At 38.9% G+C, this 23,162-nt stretch overlaps 1 protein-coding gene across 1 annotated transcript in view; it reads left to right on the top strand.

Annotated features, from left to right (window-relative positions):
* The first annotated feature begins 8,806 nt into the window (after nucleotides 1–8,806).
* Nucleotides 8,807–23,162, top strand: part of nr3c2 (nuclear receptor subfamily 3, group C, member 2) — a 90,191-nt gene continuing 75,835 nt past the window's right edge. The window contains exons 1-2 of the mRNA XM_048196671.1: nucleotides 8,807–10,218; nucleotides 13,011–14,793. Of these exons, the coding sequence (XP_048052628.1) occupies nucleotides 13,031–14,793 (1,763 nt within the window). The 5' untranslated portion in view covers nucleotides 8,807–10,218; nucleotides 13,011–13,030. The remainder of the gene's footprint in view (nucleotides 10,219–13,010; nucleotides 14,794–23,162) is intronic.

The following is a 23,162-nucleotide window of genomic DNA, read 5'->3' as shown; positions in this document are numbered from 1 at the left end:
TTAGAGCTCAGAATAAATTTAGATGAACTGTTTTACCCTTTTACAAAACTACAGTTTAAAGTCGTGTTTTAAAAAAATAAACATTAAACATCAGAATTATATAGTGAGACCACTGTAAGCCATGAAATCAAAAAAGACAAAGTACTTGTTACTCACCGAATGCTAGCATCACCTTGATGCATAATGTATTCAGTGCAGGTATAGTGATAATTAAAAATCAACTTGACACTGCAAAACAATCCACTGATAGAAAAAAAGGTTCCAAAAAGGTTCTATATAAGGAAAGATGTCTTACATATTAGGTCTTGCTTGTTTAGCTCCATCCCTAATCAAACACACCTAGACCAGCTTATCAAGGTCTTCAGGATCACTTGAAAAATAACAGGTGCAGGTGATCTGAAGCAGGTTGGAAATAACCTTTGCAGGACAGTGGGACAACAGGAGCAGGGTTGAGAACTTAGGTCTTACATGATTGCATAATACTTTTATATGTAACAGGTTATTTCATTTTTTTCTAGTAATAAAGTATGTTTACGAGCTGTTTAATTCAAAAAATTTAAAAATAATTAAAACTAAATCCATAAGATTATTCTATGATAGGAACCCCTAAAATATATATCTATATATGAAGCACCTGACAGAACCCTATAGCTTTAAGTCTAAAAGTTAAAAATGCACCAGATTCACCTGTTCCTCCATGCTCTGGGTTGTTCAGGTTAGTTGAATAGACTACCACTTATTCACCTCAATTTTCAAATAGTGAATAATCTCATATCTGCAAATTATCTCATTTAGAGCACTTCAGTGTTATGAAAACTGATACGTTTTCTTGCAGGAGTTCTTTGTGGTATAACCATTTCCTTCTATTTTTCCAAACTGCCATAATAGAAGGCTTTACATGAAACCATCATCACCACTTAAGGAGTACTGAGTAATGGCTTCTCTCAGAAAGTTTTGCAACAAAACTTTTTCAAGGCACTTATAGCTTTCACTTTCTGTTAATTGAACCAGCAGGGCCCTGTACATCCAAAAGCTTAGGTATTGTTTTGTAGCCTTTTCTCAAATTTATGCATTTGCTTTAATTTATCTCTTTGGAATGCTGTTTAGTCTTCATTTCAGAGCTGTCTTTCAAATTCCTCCAATATATGATGACTTAAAGATCAATATATCAGCACACCCAGTCAACTTAAGGAGAAAAGCAGATCAAAACCAGCAGAAGAGTTCCTCCTTTTTAGGATCACATGTCCAAAATATGCAAGTACTTGAGGGGAACATCTCCTGCTAAATAATAAACCTTAACCAAAAATTATTAATGATGAATATTTGATTAAAGGTTCAGGGCAGGCTTCTTTATTAAAAGAGTAAAACAGGCTGCTTCAAATCTGCTTATCTACTTTTAATGCAGCCAGATTTATTTATTAACATTCTAGGCCAGATGTCTTCTGCTGATGTCTATGAGTTACCTACTGATGTTTAAAAGTATGTATACTGGGAAAAATAGAGCAAGGTATGGGTAGTTTTATCTCCCGCTCATAATCATGTAACTATAATCTGAGATTTTGGGTCAATGTGTGCAGTTGTAGTGCAAAAAGCTACATGATCCATTTTTAAAAAAAATGTTGATGTGTTATAATAATAGGCAAAAATACAAATATGTGTGTATATGTATGTGTGTATATATATTTATATTTCATTGTTTTATTAATTATTTATAATTCACTGAGTCATCCAAGGATGAAGGTCCACAGAGGAGCTTATGGAGAGTGGAGCCTTGGTGGAGAGGCTGGAACCAGGGAGACCACTGACTGAGCCAGTGGAGGTGGAGATTCTAGCGGAGCCAAAGGGACGAAGACCCAGGATGACAAAGAATGCCTAGACGGACGTGACCATGGTGGAGGCAAGGTCTTGGCAGACCGGGGCAGAGATTGTGGGAGTAAGGACAATGGAGGAACTGGAAGGAAAGAGGAGCCCGGCGGAGCCAGAAGGGTGGAGGGTTGAGGCAAAGCTGCTGACTCGGAAGTCTGAGATGGAGCCAGAGCGAAGATCCAAGGTGGAGCCAGAGAGACAAGAGAGCTTGGCAGAGTCTGAGGGATGACAGTCCATGGTGGAGCTGAGGAAGCGTTAAGCCAAGATGGAGCCGATGGGCCAGAGGTAGAGCTGAGCGATCTACGAGCCAAGCTGATGACTGAGAAGCTCCAGCAGAGCAGAAACCCTGGAGGAGCCGAGGAGCTGGACTTATCCAGCAATGACTTGAAACTGGATGGGACCAGCAAGCAAACACCTCCTCATCCAGCTCATCACGTAATACTTCCTCATCCAGTATTAAATCAGTTGAGCTCCAGCTTGGTTTACGCACCTCAGCCTTGTGAGTGTGGGCAGGGATCAAATTCATTACCTCAAACTCCACTAAAATGCCCTCAACGACAGACGAGGATGCCGGCTTACACCTGGACAGACTCTGCGTTGGGCTTGGGATTAGTTTTTATGGCAGGCTTGGGCTCCGAGTTAGCAGCGGGCTCTGGCTCTTCCATGGCGGGCATGGCTGATGGCTGGCTGGGCTCTGGGTCTGGAGACAAGAATATCTTATCATCCAAAACTAGTACCAGTGCAAGTATGTTACATTGTGTTGACGTTTTTAGATTAAGAAACAAACTATTTACAAAATCAGATACTAGTAACAGTTCCATGGATATTCTGTATCATAGCACATATAGCGTCTCAACTGAAAAAAACGTGGTGCCCCCAAAGCGTTCTCAAGCACATTGTATGAAATGGATAAAAAATTGTTATAAACAAGCGTAGTTTTGTCACATTACACATGGACAAAGATGCGGTATAATGCCATGGATCAACATTAAGCATTTTGGAATGTCCCCAACAAGCTCTTTTAGCAAGGACGCATCATTATTAACATTGTACGCAATACTTGCAACCTCACGCCAAATTTCCGGCCCTGTAGATATACAGATTGTGGGATTTGGAATTGGAAATTTGAATTTTGTCTTGTGATTCTTGACTGGGGTGCACTTGGACTACTCTTCCAACAGGCCAGTGTGCTCTGGGCTGCTGGGGGTCCATTATCATGACTACCATGCCTGTGGTTATATTAGGGAATGTACGGTACCATTTCTGTCCTACCTGCAGGTTCCGAAGGTAATGGTGGATAAAGGAGGACCAGAAGTGGTCAGCTAGCACCTGGGAGTGTCTTTTTTAGGGTATATGACTGCAGGCAGGGAGTTATCTAGCCACCCATGCATGAGAAGAAGGTTGGGTGTTATTGGATCAGGATCAGCCACATTAGAAGACACCCCTGCAAACAAGCCTGCACTGGTCCTTTACGGGCCCACTCAGGGCTAGCGTAAGGGCCCCCAGCAGGCTGCCATTTGCTCATTGGCAAAACGTTGGCCCCTTAGCGCTGGCCCTACACGGGCAGTCCTCACTTAGCACCCAAGAATCCCTCACTGGGCCCACACTATTAATCTACAACAATAAATCTGGCAGCACAGGGTGCCACACATTTACCATTAATGAAAATAACGGTTAATGATCATTAAAAAAGAAATGATCAATGACCACTCAAATATTCCCTAAATCATACTCTGTAAAATGTAAATCTCTTTGATTCTGACCACTACATGATGATCAAATCATCAATAAGTAATCAACTTCATCTAACCAAAATTTCTCTTACAATTTATGCTAAAACAAATGTGCTTCAGAAAGACGCAGTTATAGCAGCCAGAGAACAACTGATGCTGAAAAGTCAAGGGACAAGAGCCCAAATAAAGCAAACACTCACCTCCATAATGGTGACTTTACTATTTTATTTAAATGTACTATTTTCAATAAAACATCAACATCTAAAAGTTTTGTATGAAAGAAATAGTCAAACTGGATTGTAATAAGTAAAGATGCTGAGATCTAGACAGATCTGTTGGCATTTAATGTTCTGTTGCTGCGGGTTACGTGACAGTGTTTTCAGCTTATTTAAATAAAAAGATTTTACTTTACTGACAGTCATTTGACCGTTTTATCATCTAACTGTTTTGTTATTGTATTAATTAAAGATTATTTTTGTAATTTTACATACATTTGTATGTAATTTAAGAAAACAGAAAATACTGTATAAACATACAGCCAAACAGAGCATGGGAAACGAAAGTGGGCTGCCTACACAAAACCTGCATGGGCCCAAAGGTACAAAAGTTGCTCTAGACCCGAACGGGCTGGCCCACACTGGGCCATCATAGGCTTAATGTGGGCAGTTCGCTAGTGTGGACTGCTCACAGAGAACCCGCAGTGAGCCCAAAGCTGTGGGCCTCGCCTGGACAATCCCGCATTGGGCCTGTTTAGGTTTGGTGTAGGCTGGCCCTAGCCCACTGTGCCCGCAAAAAGCCAGCATGGGCCCCGCAGGGGCATGTTTGCAGGGACATACCCGAAGAGCTTTGAATTAAGGACCAGTCCTGAGTATTTCTTTGAATACTGTTTAGGCTCCAATGGTCATAGATAGTGCCATTTTAATGGATCTTATCTCCCTCACAGTAATTCTACAGGGTAGCCACTATGTGCAATAAACCTCTGAAGGGACATCAGAAAGGAATCAGTGTCCAAACTATGCAGAAGATCTAAGTGTACAGCCCAGGTGGTAAGACACTTGTAGAGGATTCCCAACCAAGGAAGGGACCGAAGCAATCCATCCCATTTGAATAAAAGGCTGGCTTGTAGAGACGCAAGCATGCTAAAAGTCTGCCATTTTGGGAATGGTAGGTTTGGCTCTCAGACGTTGGCATTCTGTACAGGCATGCTGTAAGCTGCAGATGGCTGCACTTCCTCTTAGAACCCAGAACTGTCTTCTTATTTCTGCAAACACCCGATCAGGTCCTGAATGGCAGAGTCTTTTATCGTAATCTTGGAGGAGTAACTTCACAGCTGGATGTCTAGAATCTAGTACAATGGGATGTTTCAGGGCAAGATCTAAGGTTTCAGCACATAACCACCAACCCGGATGGAAGCCGTGTCATATTCTGGAGCTAGTGTGAGTAAGCGGCTATTATTTTGAAGAGCATTGCCTGATTTCAGTCGTTGTAATTCCTCAGGAAAACTCTCATTTTGCACCTTTTGGAGTATGCATGTCTCTGCTGCTTGATAAGTGTTCGCTGTACGTTCTCCTGACTCTCCAGCCACCCCATGTAGCTCCTGTACTGTGGCCTTTTCCAATTCTGTCCGTGCCCTGTGCTCATTGCTAGATGGTAGATTTACAGCTACTACTCCACAGAATGCAGATTTTTTTAAGCTCAGATTTGTCAATCTCAGGACACTCTACAGGGTTTGCTTTGCTCTGGTGGAAGGAGCAGGAATGGGGGTCCTTGGCTCCATCTGTTGGGATTAGCAAGGTCTTTCAGAGTCTTTCCTTGTGTAAAGTCGTCTGCTGGATTTTGAACTGAATCCACGTGTCGCCAGGCTGTGATGTTGGTAAGCTCGTGGGTCAGCCACTCTGGTACCTATGAAAACTTTTGAAATAGCAGGATATATCCCAAGGGGTCATACTGACTTGCTAAAACTTTGTAAATAATCCTCATGGTGGGCAATTCCAGCTAAGTCCCAATGTGGACTCCTGGACGTCCGTCTTTTCATGGGCTAGCCAGAGTTCAAGACCATCCAATCTGGCTTCACGTGGAAGCTGGTTAATGACAACTGGCACATTGCTGGCCCATTGTCTCAATTCAAACCTCCTTCAGCTAACAGTCCCCTCAGCTTATCAACCTATTGCTTAGCCTCCTCTGGTGATGACAAGCTCTGCAAGCAAGCATCGTTCTATTTAGAACCTGGCAAGCATGACAGCTTCCATAGTGGCATGAAGATAGGGCATGTCAGACTTACGTAGCAAGGGTGTTGCATAGCGGCATATTTCATCCACCTCTACATGAACTGTCTTGGTTTCAAGCAGCTCAATGGCCTTTTGGTTCTGCTTGGATCTTGTGCACTCCTTTCATTCTGAAATGGCAAAACATCCACTTGCCGCAGCCTTTCAACATTCTTGAAAAGTTCTGTGATTATGTGGGTTTGATCTGCACCAACAAGGACAAGAGGTTTTGCCTTCTCAAAGTACTGCATGTTACTGGACACTCAGTGGACAGCTCGATCCTCCTCCGCCCTCTGGCGGCCGGCAATGGCTCCTCCGAGTCCCCCGTTCCCTGCTCCTCTCCATCATGGAGGACGGCAGCAGGCTCCGGCCCACGGCGGCAACTCCTCCGCTCCCTCTTGGACGGCAGCCACCCCACCTCGACCCAGGAGCTCAGCAGTGAGCTCTCCATCCCACCTGTTGTATCATTGCTCCAGCACCACCGCCTCGGGCAGCCACTCACGGTCTTTACACTTCCACGCTGCCCTCAGCAAAGCGATTCCCCTTAGCAGTGAGGGCTCTCCAACAGCATGTCCCTCCTTCCTCCTGGGTTTCAGCACCAATGTAATGCAGTTTGTATATACGGGAAGAAGGAGGCGGGAACAAGCAAATGTTCAACACACTCTAATAATTCTAAAATAAATAAACAACAAAATGAAAGTAAAATGGTGGCAGTACCTCATGGACGACTGTAGTCAGTAAAGTTATATTACTTAACCCTTTGATGCGTACGATCACACCGGTGTGATCAGTCTTGGCTGGTCCCTGGAACGTATGATCACACCGGTGTGATTAGAACGTTCAGTGCATCATCATATGATCAACTGCCAAATTCAAATGTGCGTGCGCGCTTTGGCTGGTGCAAAAATAGAGATGGATGCGCTCAGCGCTTTTCATATAGGCTATCACAAATATGCAGTGTGTTCAACCACATAATGTTTATTTTAGGTTTCAGACATTTAAATATACATAAGTACTAACAAAACAATACATTTAGAGTTTGTAAAATACACAATGATATAATAAAATGCACCTTTCCATAATAATTAGACGACACATTATATTCATATCAGATGCACATTGTGTAAGTAACTTTAAAGCTTGCTCTATTCTTCTCCCAGTTCACCGGCTCACTTACTTTCATGTATTTCAGGAGAAGTGGATGAATTCACGTGTTGTAAATCCACTGCGCTGCAAACTAACATGGCGGCGCCCCTCACACGTATAGCTCAACTAACGCAATCGTTATAAAAGTGTTTAAACAGCAAAACACATCCACTTGCACATATTTGACAATCGGAATATCAGTTCATGCTATAGTTAACAAATATGTGAATATTTTGAATAAAAAAGGAAAAATGAAATAAAAGCAGATCATCAGTCACACAGCGCTATTGTGGCTGCGGTGTGTCATGTAACAAGCAATGATGCGTCACCATGGAAACAATAAAATAAGTTCTGAATAACGGTCGCCTTGAAAAACTCACGCAGTAATCAAAAAGTTGTCTAAAAGTAGATTATATTACATTAAATATATAATGTAATTTATTACGTTACTAACTACAATTTTTGTAATGTAATTTGGAATCAGTAACCGAATACAATTTGTAAGTGTCACAATCTCAGTCTCCATGCATGTCACCCTCTGCACTACATTACCCAGAATCCTTCCTGGTACACCACCTGCATGTGTTCTACAATCATCACCAGCTGTCATCTATCACCTCATCACCCTGCTCCAGATATAAGGACACTCCACACACACAGGTTTGTTTTGCTATCAAAGTTAGGACTTTTCATAGGCATAATGTTTTTTATACTGTATAAACTGTACATTCTGTCCCCCTACACTACCTCTACCCCTAAACCTACCCATCACAGAAAACTTTCTGCATTTTTAGAAATTTTTTTTTAAACATTGTTTAGTATGTTTTTAAAGCTATTTACTCATGAAATGTCCTCATATTTCATGTTTACGTCATAATACCAGTGTAATAACCATGTCATTATACAAATTTGTGTCCTCATAAATCACAAAAATGCACACACACACACACACACACACTGCTAGGACTGCTATCGTTTGGATTGCGACTTACCTGAAGTATACTCACCTCTGTTTCCTGTCTCCTTGTTCCCCAGTTCCCACTTGGAATACCTCCAAGACAAAGGAAATTTACCATAGCTCCTCAGTGACTGTTAACATGTATGTGTGGATCCTCACCTGCTTGTTCGCTGTCTACCTTCACCGTCATTGCTGCCTGTTGCTTTCACTGTGCCATCTTGACCTTATTGTTTAATAAAGAGTTTAATTGTTAATACTCACCAATCTCCCCAGTGTGTATTTCTGTGACAGTAAGTAATCTACCCAGAACTTATGGTATATCTATGTATTCATTTATGTATGTATTGTATATGTACATCAGCTGAAGTTGTAGTTTAATCAATAGTATTGTGGCAGCCCTATTATTTTGATCATGATTGATTGCTTTGCTGTTTGTTGTAACTCTACAGATCTGCAGATCAAAAGATACTAGCTTTAGAAGTCTTTTCCCCATGCTCTGACCAGACAGATCTGACAGTTTGACTTGATAACAGATGGACAATATGAATTACAGTTGTCTAATAATCACTCTCCGGCAGAATTAATGAGCTGCCGGTTCTAGAAAACTCTGTTATGTTTAATCCTTAATAGAGGCAAATTCTCTGCTTTTTTAAGCAAGTTCTTGACCATGTAAGATTACAAGTTAAGCACTGCAGGAAGTTTGGTATATTATAGCCTCAAAGGTCACAAATCTGCTTGACAGAAATTGTCTCCACTACTGACTTAAAGAAAATAAGAAGGATGAAGCCAGAGTTTATTCAACATGATCAGATAAACACAAGGCCATGCAATCGACATTTCAAACTACAGTATGTATGTATATAAGAAAGAGAGAGGGAGAGATAGGCTATAGCATGTAATTATGTTATAATTATACACATAATATGGTAAATAACTGTATTAAAGGAATCTTACTGTATATAACTGTATATACCATACTACAGGTATTGAATATATTGAATGTAAGTAAAATGATAACCCCTTCATCAACATTACATAAGCACAGGGTTATTAAAGACCATTTCCATGTCAACAAATTCCAACAAAATCACAAAAATTGCACCACCTTGTGGTAGATCTTTTCAAAAGGAGCTTGATAGCAATGAGATGACCTATAAAAATATTCATGTAGAGAATAATTAGTACAGATACATTCAGATTTTGTTCTAGGCCTGTTAAAGGTTAGTGACTGCACATGAAGTAGATCAGATGGTCATTCCTATGTGATCATTTTATGCCTGAAATTCACACAAACCACTTCCAAAGGACAGTCACAAAGGACTTTCTCCAGTGAAATTACCTATCTTTCTGTTTATTTTAATTAAAAATTTCAGATAATTGCAAAACTTAAGAGACCACTGGAGGATGGCATGAGAGTAGGGGACCAAAACATTGTTATTTCTTGCATACACTTCCATCAATTTGTCATTTAATGCTTGATCAGTCCCAGCCCTGAGTCACACTACTCAATGCTCCATTTCTGCACAAGACAACATTTTTAATTGCGCTTCTCTAAATCTGTACACAAAATGTTTTCCCACTTTATTCTGCAACATGAAAAAAAATACGTTTAGGATTGCAGTGCATGGTTTAATTAGATTAAATGATGATTAATCGATCTAGTTTCACACAGGCCTTCCCAGTGAATAACATTTAGCAAGTAAAGTCATGCACTTAAACGTTTGCACATCCATTTGTCCTAGATGCACAGGTTAGCGCCTGCGTAATCAAACTACCTTGCCCTACTTCTGGACTAAGAGCCGTATATACCTGAGCGCATTCATCGCCCCCTCCCACTCGAGCTCTCAATGCAGTAGGAGGGTCCATGTGCACACAGTGACGTCGCTACGCAAGTCTGTCTGAGTCCTCCGCTGTTTTTATTAGTCTTCAGTTGGGCGCCTTCAACAATCTAGCAGCAATGTGCACGTAAACAGAAAACTGTCGATAGGAGGTTTCGGTGAGGTCGCTGTCGAGTGTTGACTGTTGTACGCGTACAGCGCGCTGTCGTTAAGGATCTCGCGTCATGCGCGCGGCAGTGTGCGGTGCGTTCAGCTGTCACAACTGAAACTAGTACATGCAAGCAGTCGCAACACTGGGAATACTTCTAAACACAACTTAACGACACTGTTTAGTGTAATTTTCTCCGTTTTGTCCATCGGATTATAGTGGCCAGCAGTAAAGATAACTGTCAAAATTGGATGTCATAACTACGGTAAGATGTCTTAATATTATTATCATCTCGCTGAAGAACAAACCAGTCCTGTTTGTATGAACTACTGTAAATGCAGACGCGTTAAAAACTTGTCTAAAACTTGGACCCCTGTGCTGTGCATGAAGTGCATTTCCACTTTAAAGCGACGAAAAGAAACATGTAATTATAAATAAACAATAGGCCTATTACAATACTGTAGGCTACATAGTAACAACAATAATAATACAGTTTATCTTATACTAACATCCTTTGCATTAGATTGTATATGTTTTACGTTGGCTAAACTAGATAAATCCACGGCCGACAGGATTTAATTTAATACTTTTTAACACATCATTACTGCTAACGCTTTATATCAAATATCAAAGCCTATATCAGTTATTATGATCTCATTAACACGATCTCCGTCGGTAAGTTCTTCATGGGATAGCAGCTTGTAGCTATTATTTCGCGTAACGTTAGCATCATCTTATTTACTGTACGTGTGCTAAAGTACAGTGAATACAGAGTTGAGCGAAACTGAAGTCAGACAGATGGGGCACAGTAATTACCAGTGATGTTCTGGCTGGTTATACATTGAGAACAGTGGCGAATAAGATGTATTCTTGTGAAAATGCATGCAAACATTCCTGCATACTTTTTTAAAGCATACTTTATTCGCGTGACGTCATGTGATGAATAAAGTGCATTGCAACGATATTTAGTCAGGAGTTCTTTTGCAAAAGAAACAACTGCGTCACATTCATCATTCTGGAGGTCGCTAGCTGTGCAGTGCAGCGTGAAATATCACGCATCCGAAATAACACGTAAAGTTTTTATAGGCTTAGCATAGAGCAAAGTTCGTGATTTTAATGTTATAAAGAATGTCGCAGCAGTTTTGTAGCTACAAAGCTTATAAATAAAGAGACTGACAGAGCGACGGGACCAATCCGTGAGTGGCGTGATAAACTCTTGGCGACAGTGTGTCTGCTTCTGTCCAATGGTTGCGCGCTTAAGCACGGTATCGTGGGAAGAAAGGCGATAGGGGGAAAAAACAAACAAAACATAAACAACGAACTACGTCAAACGTTTAAAGCAACATTGTCGTTACAGTATGACTTTGCTTTTAAAAGTGCCTGATGATGAACTAACTGTATCTCGCTAGAGAAGAGCTACTCATAATTGACTTTGTATGGACGGTGAAAAGTATGTACTGTACATGAATGACAGTTTAAACTCACCGCGGCTCTATTACTTTGTGGCCGGCTTTGCATTCTACTCTTAGTGCTTGATGCAACAGGATGAGAAATTAACTCAGTTTATCAGCCATTCTGATTTTGTTCACGACATTATTTATTAATATATATATTTTTTAAAATCTAAAACAACTCATTAATAAACTCAGCTATTGTTGCTTGTTTTAAGATTCAAACCAGTTCTTTTTACATTCAAACCGTGTCTGCAAAGTGTCTCAGTCCACTATTGCTTTTTGGAGGCATGTTTAGGATGCCAGCATCTGGATGAATTACTTAAGGGGGCATTTGGAATTTCAGAAGGTGCACACATTTGTCATTTCTCCATCTAAATGTAACGCTGCTAAAATGTTGGCCTACTTGTGTTGTATCGTTGCCATCTGAAGGACAAGGATTCACTTTGTTTGAAAACATTCGGTACCAAATGTATAGAGATAAATCATTGTTATACCATTCTATGTTTCTAGATATACAAAAAGAAGCAAACAAAAAAAAAAAAAAAAAAAAAAACATTACAAATAATAATAAAATACAGAAACAAAGAATTCAAGAAACATAGAAATTCCATTTGAAACTATAATACAAAAGATTAGGCTATCACAGTAATGAGACACAGTGCAGTGAACACAGTGAATAAGTGGAAGAGGTCTCAGGTTCAAATCCAGAGTAAGCATAAATATAGCACTATGTCAGTGGATGTATATGAGGGGCGGAGGCACATTTTTATTAACTTGACCTGATCTGTATGGTGATATTATCATACCTCCTACATTTTTGTCTTTTAGCAGGTAAAGGACCTTTTTATGGTGCAGACAGACAGCAGTTGAATTTAGAGGGGGCGGCAAAGTAAAGCACAGGGAGTTGCTCAGAAAAAGTTACCTGCTAGGTCACAATTCATATTCAATGAGAGGGGTGAGTGCATCCCATGAAACTACTTCGAATGTGGAGCGTTGCGTCTGATATTTGCGGAGGCAGTGCCAATATGCAACTGCTCAAAGAAAAGTGTTTCACAGTTAATTTACAGATTTACTCATTTATTGTGGATTCACACAGCATGGTGGGGAAAACTTAGTAAAACGCATGGGAAATCTAAAATAATTTGGTCAAATAAAAATGTTTCAGGTTTTGGAGGATTGTGGTTGGGGTCAACCATGGACTGACAAAGAGGGCATGGTCCCCGTATTCAGGAAGAAGAAGGCAATTACATAAAGCAACAAAAGGTGGCCCATTTAAATCTGAGGATAGAAACTGGTCATTAAAAACAAAATAATGACTATATTAGTTGTGAAAAATAATATAAATAAAGAAGCCGTTTGACATTTTTAAAGCTGAACAAATCCTATAAAGGATTACATTTCTTTGTAATCATAAAATGCAAATATTTCTTTGTTAAAGTAGTATGTCTTATAATACATTTTCCAAAAAATATTCAAATTAAACCAGTAATGATTCTGGTTTAATTTGGTTTGACAGTCAAACTAATGAGATTTATTTGTACTAATCAAAACATTGCCATTTTGACTGCAAGGTCTAAATGTCTCTAATTTATTGGCCCATTAGGTTTATCAAATGATCCAGGTATGGAGACTAAAAGATACCAAAGTTACTGCGAAGGGGCAACTGCAGAAAACAAATGGGCACAGATGCCGAACACCATGGAGTATTGCTGTTCTTCAGAAGAGAATTTGACAAACAGTGATGTGCTCATGGATATTGTTAACTCGAGCAATGCCTCTAGCGTGCCGTCTGTCTGCAAGGACAACAACTTTAAGACTACAGAGACAACAATGCTTAGAGTTAACCAGAATCAACCATTACCTTTTCCCTCCTTCAACAACTCCTTCCACAACCGCAAGTCAGAAACAGATTCAAAGGAGCTCTCCAAAACGGTTGCTGAGTCTATGGGCTTGTACATGAATGCTGCCAGGGAGGCAGACTTTGGTTTTTCCCAACATGGTACTGCGGGAGGGCAGGGTAGCCCAGGGAAACTGTATCCTCTTTGTGGGAAAGCAATTGAAGACAGCCAGCCCAGAACAACTGGGAGCCCAAAGATGAAAGCTCCCCCAGCTTCATTCCCACCTGGGGCCCAACAACCCAATGGTGGCCCTCAGGAGTGTGCTGTGGTCTCTGCCTCAGTTCCCTCTGCACTGGCCTCCGTTCTTTCTTGCAGCACTGATGGGTCTGGTCCCATGTCTAGCCCTACTGGACACAACATGGTGTCGTCCACTACCAGCCCTACCTACTTCGACTCTGATTGTCCATCGCTGGCTTCTGCTAGCACCAACTTGACCCAGGGTCACCACAGCAGCCCCAACACCTCTAGCCCTGTAAAATCCAGCATGGTGGGGTCACCTCCACTGGCTAGTCCACTCAGTGTTATGAAGTCTCCGGTTTCCAGCCCTCATAGTATAGGTAGCGTGAGGTCACCGCTTTCCTGTAACACCAACATGAGATCATCTGTTTCAAGCCCAACAACAAATGGAGGCAATACCTCTAATATTAGACCATCCATCTCCAGTCCGCCCACTGTTGGCAGCATGGCCATGTCCAGTCCCAGGAACTCATCCAGGAGCTTCTCTGTCTCTAGCCCTCCCAGTGGATTGGGCTTAGTTCAAAATGATGTCAACAGCCCTGAGAGCCGAGAGCATGACTTCAAGGGATTTGAATTCCCAAAGGTAGAGAATGTGGATGGGGAAATGTTTAACATCGGCTTGGATGCTATGGGACAGGCCAAATATATCAAAAATGAACCTGGCACTGATTACAGGAGTATGTGCCTAGGCAGCAGCAAGAGCGCTATGCCACATTCTCCATTCATAACTCACATTAAAACAGAGCCAAACAGAGAGGTGACTTGTTCGAACCTTCAGTTTGTTGAGCAGCAGCACTCTCTGGGCTGCTTTCCTTCTGCAGAGACCACATACTTGTCTTTGAGGGATAATATTGACGAATATAGTCTTTCTGGGATCTTGGGACCTCCTGTTTCTTCTCTGAATGGCAACTATGAACCTGGTGTGTTTCCTAACAATGGCCTGCCCAAGGGGATTAAACAGGAAACCAATGATGGCAGCTATTACCAAGAGAATAATAATGTGCCCACGTCGGCTATTGTTGGTGTTAATTCAGGTGGACATTCATTTCATTACCAGATCGGAGCGCAAGGAACAATGTCGTTTTCACGCCACAATTTGAGAGACCAGACGAACCCCTTGTTGAATCTAATTTCTCCAGTTACTGGATTAATGGAGACGTGGAAAACTCGCCCAGGGCTGTCACAGGGGCCTCTCTCTGCCAGGGGGGATGGCTATCCAGGCCCAGTCTGCCTTACTGAAAACATGGAAAGGTAAGATACAAGCAGGGAGTTTTTATTAGTGTTTTGAGGGTAATCTTTCGTACTGTTGTATTGTTGTCTTGTTCTTGAACATTAGATTAATCCTATCCCCCCAAAAGAAAAAAACATGAAACCATTAGAGAATATGTGACAATTTGCTAAAATTAGGCTAAATCAATTGCATTTGTCTGGGAACTCCCAGTCAATATAATCAACTGACAGACAAATGGCTTGCATTTGAAACTCCCTCTCTTCCCTAATGGGGAAGACTTGCCATTTTTGTGGTACACTTAAATTGAAGCAGACCAACATGTGGTCTCAACCCAACATTACAAGGCAAGTGTCCTACTAAGATCCACTATAGGAGGGAAGCAAAGTTTCCTTCTTATCAAGGCTTTTTTTTTTTTTTTTGTAACTGTGAACATAAACATAACTTATTGTGTTGCTATCAGAAGGCCTTGGAAGATATTGTGCAATGAAATATATCTTGTTATTGAGTCCAGCCATTATGCAGCAGCAGCATCATACATAATTAATGGTAGGTCAAGTACCTTTCACTGAGAAACAATGATAAACAAGCAGTTTCTATGAAAGGCTCTTAAACAAACAATGGGAGAGATCGAAGACAGAAAGTTGCTTAATTAATGACTTGAGACTAGAAACCGATCGACTAGTCCATGTAGTCTACAATGAACATGAGGGCGAAACTTTGAATTTGAGATTGGGACCTTGTAGCCATTGCAAAATGAATGCTGAATCAACCACAACAGGCCTTAGGAAATACTCGCCAGTTACTGAAGTCCTAAATGTTAGCTTACCAGACTTTAAGTTATCTGGTTGCATAATTTCTTTAACAAGCTTGCAAAGTGCAAGGAAGCCCTAAACAATTTTATAAAGTATATCCCATCTGACAGGCAAAACTTTTATAAGATTCAGATGTTTGCTGAGTTAACTGAGTGATGCATTAAACCCCCTTTTCCAAATGTGTTCATTTGATGCTATTCTGAGACAAGGCAATTACAGCTAGCCAAGCTCTAGCAGTATAGCTAATGATTTTCACCCCATCCCAGATGTCCTTTGAAACAGTCAGCCAAGCACTCATTCAAAATAATCTCTCTTTTCTATTTTTTTTTCTTCTTTTTTTACCATGCTAATGATATCTGGAATTATATAATGCTAAGTTGGCTAACTATGTCAGTTGTCTATTGGTTGGTAGATTCCTGTCATGTAATTTTTAGCTAAAGAGCAGAGTTGTAAGTGTAACTTGTATAATTCATTTAAACAGGTCATTTTTAAAAAGTCTGTTTACTTAAGAGTGCAGATTCAAGCTGAGCTCACCACTGTAGCACCATCTATTATAGAGCAGTCCCTTCTGACTGGCTACTAGGCTGCAGTGAATTATTTAAGTTTATGATTTACATAGCATACAGTCTTAGTGCTATTTAATTGTTAATGCATGTGTACGCTTTAGATAGGAGGTTACGGGAGGTGTGGTTAAGTGAATGGATTTTTTTTTTGGTAACACTATAATAAGGTTCAATTAGTATATTAGGTATGATGAACTAAAAAAGAAAAACATTTTTTATAGCATTTAGGTTAATGTTAATTTATAAATTTGTTAATTTGTTTCCATTTCCGTTAAATTCCTAATACATTAATTTAAATCTAATAATTTTAATTAGTAACTTTAAATGTAAATATTAACATAAACAAAGATTAATGAATGCTGTATACTATGTATTCTCCATTGTTGTTTTCTTGATAGTATAAGTAATGTTGAAAAATGTGTCAACATTAAGTGTAACTCGAACATGAATTTACATATAAAACAAAAAACAGTGAGGACTTTGCCTCCTCATTTCAGAATACTACTGCATGCCACTGATCAAGAGACACCCATTTTTATTTTTACCCAAAATCTTGACATAATTTGCCTTTGAGTATAGCAAAATTTCCTCTTTCCATGCTGTCACCAAGTTTAAATCAATAACTAACATACTGAGCAAACCATGAGTGAGTGACAGAGGTGAGAGGCGGGGTAAAGGCGCTGATCTGAAAACTTCTTTTTCCATTTGTAACTGAAAGGTTAATATTCAGTATCTAGGGGGAAGGCAGTCAGATAAGAGAAAGAAAGGACTACAAATATAGATAACTAGGTATGAAAGTTACAATGATAGAGCAGTTTACTTTGAAGGCAACCTATATAGTGGGAGTCACATCACTGCTGACAGGATCAAAGTCACCCTCATCCTAATGAGATCCAGCTTAGCCAGAATGTCAGAGTAGATGACAGTCAGAGGTGGGATGGCTCACTGCCACGTCGGCCCCAGCTGGCCCTCAACATCATACATTACGCCTGGTCAGTCAATATGTCTGTGTGTTTTTTCCACTCTTTCTCTCTGTTTTACTTTTATATTTTCTGCCTTTCCCTAATGTGTCTTTCTGTGTATCTGTTTTTTTTGTTTTGTTTTTTTGTTTTTGCCTCCTTCATAAGCCATTAGGTTCATCATAGGAGCCCGATGGTACTCACACAGATCTTTGATATCCACATTAACTATGATCCATTATTGAATCAATCACATGTTAAAAGATTTTTTTTTTTTTAAAAAGCAAGGCTGAAAAGCAAGTGAGAATATGACATAGGAAGAAAAGTGGGGGTGGGGAGAGAGAGAAACGTTTGGTTCCTTCAAGCTGTGCATGGTAGTGTAAGGGAAATCTCTTCATGTCTTTGTTTTTCTTATTCCTACACTGTAAAAAAGTGCTGCCAAAATGACAACCTGCAGTTATATGTTTGTTACAACTTTTTCAACCACTCTGAATTGAATTTTTGATATTGACAATCTAGCTGAAACTGACAGCTCATCAAATCAAGTAGAAATAACAATTATTGAGATATTAAATATTATAATGATGAAGACAACTACAATGTAGCTACGTCTGTTAACCAGTAGAATGCATTTTATTAAATGTCGAATGAAAGAATAAGCTGTTTGTTGTTTGAATACAATAAGGAAGATTGACAGTGAGTATTAATAGAGAGGAATGGAAATCCCCTTTAACCAAAATTATGCAATTGAGTGATGCAGCATACCATAGGGCAGCAGGTCACACCACTAGCAATGACATTTTCAGTGAATTTCAAGCAGAACAGAATGAGAAAAAGCTGTTTACCCCCCCCCCCCCCCCCCCACACACACACACGTAATATATGTGTATAGTTCACCACTGTGTACAATTATTATTATTTATTACATTTATTTTTACTCTACAAAACATGCTCTAGCTTATTTAGGGCATTTTTTACTGATTTATTAGATGCTGAGTGCAGAAATGTATGCATGCAGTTTTGTATGAATTTTTTTTTACATCTGCAGTCAAGGTGAAATTAGACTGAAGCACAGACTCTATACAATATTGCATAGTCATTCAAATAAAGAAAACATAATTTACACTTATTAAATAGCACACTGTCCATTACATTGTCCAGAAATATAGGCTTCTATTGAAAGAGCATGGTAAAACTGTAACTCCTTATAACGTGTATAGTTTTAAATATTATTTAATATAGTTTTAAATATTAAGAATGTATGTTTAAATATGATTAATATAAGGAATAAAAAAAAAAACATTTATACAGCAGAATTCTATATGGCCGGACTGAGTATGGCAGATGAAGCATGTTAAAGAAGCAGCAGTAAAGGAGGATCTTTGCTCTGGAGTTGGGCCAACACTTAATGTTCCTCCAGCAGATGAAAGGGCATATCCCTGTGAGAGCACTAATGAGCTCTTAATTGTATGTTCTTCTACAAAATTACTGGCCACCATAGATTTGATAAATTTGGACGTGGCTGGATACTAATATACCAATTAAATCCCATCCTCACAAAAGCAACACCTCTGTTCATTTGTGACGGGAAGCAGGAATAGAAGGAGGTGGGAAAAGAAAGTGGGAAGTTTGGAGAGTATGGACAGTGTTGAAAACTATGCACTGCTAATTTGGGAGTAACAAATGCCTGTGGCAATGAATACTGCTTTGCAGTTCTACCTGTAGATTCAATCCCAAACCTTGTATAAGAATTGTATATGTATAAGAAGTCATTATGTGTTCCACTGACTCCCAAGAAATATCACTTCAGCCTCCTGTTTACTCCTTAATAAAGACTTTCAACTTTTAAAAAGGTAAATTTATAGTGAATTTTGGATAGTTCACCCAAAAATGAAAACTCTGTGATCATTAACTCAACCTTATGACGTTTCAAACGGGTTGACTTTTTGAGAAATGTCCATACATCTGAAATCAATGGTAACCAAAACTGTTTGGTTACTAACATTCTTCAAAATATATTGTTTTTGTGCTCCGCAGAAGAAAGAAATTTAATCAGGTTTTGATTGACATGAGTAAAAGATTTTTTTGATGAGTAAATAGGGACTATCCCTTTAAGCATACTATAGTGTTAATTTTAGCCTAATCTCAAGAGTGGGTAAATAAATCAAATTAGTAATCCAGCTATGGCAAAAAAGGAAAGCAGTCCACCAATACAGAAAGTGTTCGATCTCTGCTTTACCGGAATTTGGGGTCAACTATATTTCAAATTAAATATTAATTGCAAAATTGGATGTATTTTCAAAGATTTAATACAAACAAGTTATAAATAATTAAATATTTTGCCTTGTTTCTTCTGTTTTTCTAAATAATTGATGATTTTCATGTAGAAAATTAAGAGTTTTTTGTCTAATTACTTGAATTGATTTCCCTTATAATGTAGACAATGGCAAACTAATAGTTGGGATGTTGAAAAGGATGTTAAATTCTCTTGAAGACACAAGGCACTCTATTAAAAGTGCAGCTACAGTATGCTTGGGATTCTGGGTCTGTAATGGCTGTCCTCATTTGAACTTCTTCCTCAAACGCATTTGTTGACGCTGGGCCAGGTTTCTTCAAGGTAGCCATGGCATACCTACCCACATTACAACAGTACCAATCTTTCATGCTGATTAAAATCTCTATTATTTACAAGCATGTGGCCAAGTAACACAATAAATAATACAACAAAATAACAAAAACTATATATATATATATATATATATATATATATATATATATATATATATATATATATATATATATATATATATATATATATTGTTTATATATAAGTCTCTATAAATCATTATGTGGGGTTAGGGTTATATAGTCAGATGGACCATTATATTCAGAATGAATTTAATATGTCATATACTGTGAACTTTCTTTATAATTTAATTAATAAAAATATGATCTGGGTTATAAATTCATACACATGATTGTTCTTCATAAGAATTCAGTAGAGAGTACAAACAAAAGTTTTCAAGCAGTGAGTTGAAAGCTGAGACCCAGACATTACAAACAATCCAAAGTGTTATTTGAATGCATTCTTTGATTCATTTGAATCAATAGCGCTGCATAGGCAGGTCATGTGACCTCTAATACTTCTCACGGAGAGTCACAACGCTGCTGTATTCTGCTGTTAGCTGTGCATGACTGCACAAACAAAGGAGTAACTTGATCATTCACATCAAATTGTAGGTTGCTTAAGTGTTGTGGAAAAGCTTCAGCACAGTCAAAAGTTTGTGGATGAAATCAGGTGAATCAGGCATGCATGTAGACTGGATTGATCGTTAAATTCGGCAGCCATTGATCAAAAAGCACTCTTACTTGTTAATTTTTCAGCTTGAGTAGTTGACAAAATAGGTCAAGCTCAATTAAAAAGGAGAGAGCAAGAATACTGTCCAAATGCATTCTACCTCTCTACACTCGCACAAACCGACCACACCTTTAGTATGCTTGATAAATCTTTCAAAACGGTCAACACTCTGGCATCAGACGTGACCTAGAAATCAAACTCAGATTTCCAGACCTCCCTCTGAACTCATTTGTGGGAAACAAACACAAGACCGTTGAGCTTTGTTGGGTCTTGAGTTGCGCCCAAAAAAAAAAAAAAAAGAAAAGAAAAGAAAAGCCTTTTTGACGTGACTGGGCTATAAGGCATTGGGTCCACAAATAAACGTTGCATGCCCTGGAGACAGCTAGTGACACACTGAACCAGCAGGTAAAAAGACACGGGAAAGTGTCAGATGGCACTTTATAGAAAAGACACTATATCAAGTGTACACATCCACAGTGCAGTCTCAAATACAAGAGTAAACCTCAACAGGAAGTTCAGTGGTTTCTATTACAGGAGAAGCAAAATTGTATGTGGGGTTAAATCAGCAATGTGTAAATCTTTGTTTCAGTGTTGACACCTTGTGGACAGACTAAATTAGGGCAAAAACTATTCAGAGTGCATGTGCAAAGTGCCATACATTGTTCGTTGCATTTAGAAAAACTGTACTGCGTGCGTAGTGTACGCGTAAGTGTATGCGTAAGAACCAAAGCAATATTCACGGTAATATTGAACGCAAATTATAATAAAAATACATTCATATTTAGCATGACACGGGCCACAAATTTAGTGCTGACGGGCCGGATGCCTGTTGAGTACCCCTGACAATAGACGAAACTTTAGTTTAAATGAATACAAAGGCATTTTTATTGGTCATAACTTCTGGAAAAAAAAAAAAAATAGCGTAGACACTGGACAAAGATGAAACTTTCTAGAGTACATGTGTCGACCGCCTGCGTTCGCACACGCCATCAAATGGAGTATACTTTGAAAGGCTATGCGTTCAACTGTACGCATACGCTAGCATTCGCGTAAAACACTAAGTATACTTTGGGCTTTATATCTCACAAGTTGTCACAACTGCATTTTAAAGGGTTAGTTCACCCAAAAATGAAAATTCTCTCATTAATTACTCACCCTCATGTTGTTCCAAATCTGTAAGATCTTCGTTCATCTTCAGAACACAAGTTAAGATATTTTTAATAAAATTCGTTGGCTCAGTGAGGCCTGCATTGACAGCAGGATAATTTACACTTTCAGTGCCAAGAAAGGTACTAAAAATATATTTAAAACAGTTCATGTGACTACAGTGGTAAAGCTTAAAAGTAAACAAGTACAGTCGGAAGCTTAAATGTACAGTCGGAAGCTTTACGAATCTTTTGTTTCAGTGGTTCAATAGTCACATGAACTGTTTTAAATACCTTTCTGGGCATTTGAAAGTGTAAATTAACTTAATGTCATTGGAGGCCTCACTGAGCCATTGGATTTTATCAGAAATATCTTAATTTGTCTTCCGAAGATGAACGAAGGTTTTACGGGTTTGGAATGACATGAGGGTGAGTAATAAATGACAGAATTTTTGGGTGAACTAACCCTTTAATTTCTCGTACTGTAGCTGCAATGTTATCTGCCAATTGTGACTTTATCTCACAATGTGAATTAATATCTCACACACTCTTGCAACTTTCTCATATTTGCGGCTTTATTTCTCATAATGTAACTATAGCAGTTGCAAAATTATTTCTCATAATTATGACAACACATACAAATTTATTTCTGATGATTATGACTTTCACATAATTTTCACATAATTGTGACATTATCTTTCATGGTATAACTATATCTCGCAATTGCAAATTTATTTTTCATTAAGACTTTATTTCACATAATTGCAACTCGCTGTACACCTGACAATAGCAACTTTTTATTTCACAGTGTGACAGTGTGACTTTGCTCATTTTAAACAGTTGTGGTAATTTCCTGCAATGTAACTATTTCGCAATTGCAAATATATTTCTCATGATTATGACTTGATTTCACACAACTGCAACTCATTGTACATCTCACTATTGCAACTTTATATCACTGCATATCTCACTATTGAAAAGTGTGACTTTTTCTTATTTTAAACAATTAATTTTTTCTTTTTTAGTCTGAGGCAGAAAACTACTTCCATGCATTTTAGAATATCATGTTAAAGAAGTCAGGTAATGGTTAAAACAAATCTATATGGAGAGTGAACTAAGATAAATCACATGATTGTACAGGGTATGAAGTATGCCTCATCTCAATAGGGACTTCTTTCTATGGCAATTATTTTGAACATAAGCACCTGTATTTTGAACCTCATACTCATGAGTGTATTTAGAGCCTGTGGCTATGTAGTGTTGTTTCTGAACACCTGATACAGCTTTGAGGCTGCCCGGGGCTGAGTATGTCAAACCCCCCATATTTCACCACTGTACTCAGCCAAGTTCACATTCTGTTTACCGCCTGCCTTTGTTTCTACTGTCATCAGTAATTTAGGGACAAGCACTCTCTCTTTTATGTGAGATTTGTATTTTCCTAATCAGAGAGAGAGAGACGTGTGGCGGTTTGTTTTGTCTTAAGGAAATTAAACAGCCAGTCTCTTGTGCCATTGCAAACTGGAATGTTCTAGATGTAAATTCCTTGTTTGAA

The sequence above is a fragment of the Megalobrama amblycephala genome, linkage group LG7 (assembly GCF_018812025.1).
Source record: "Megalobrama amblycephala isolate DHTTF-2021 linkage group LG7, ASM1881202v1, whole genome shotgun sequence".
In the NCBI taxonomy this organism is placed as follows: domain Eukaryota; kingdom Metazoa; phylum Chordata; class Actinopteri; order Cypriniformes; family Xenocyprididae; genus Megalobrama; species Megalobrama amblycephala.
This window is presented reverse-complemented; position numbering and strand designations above follow the sequence as displayed.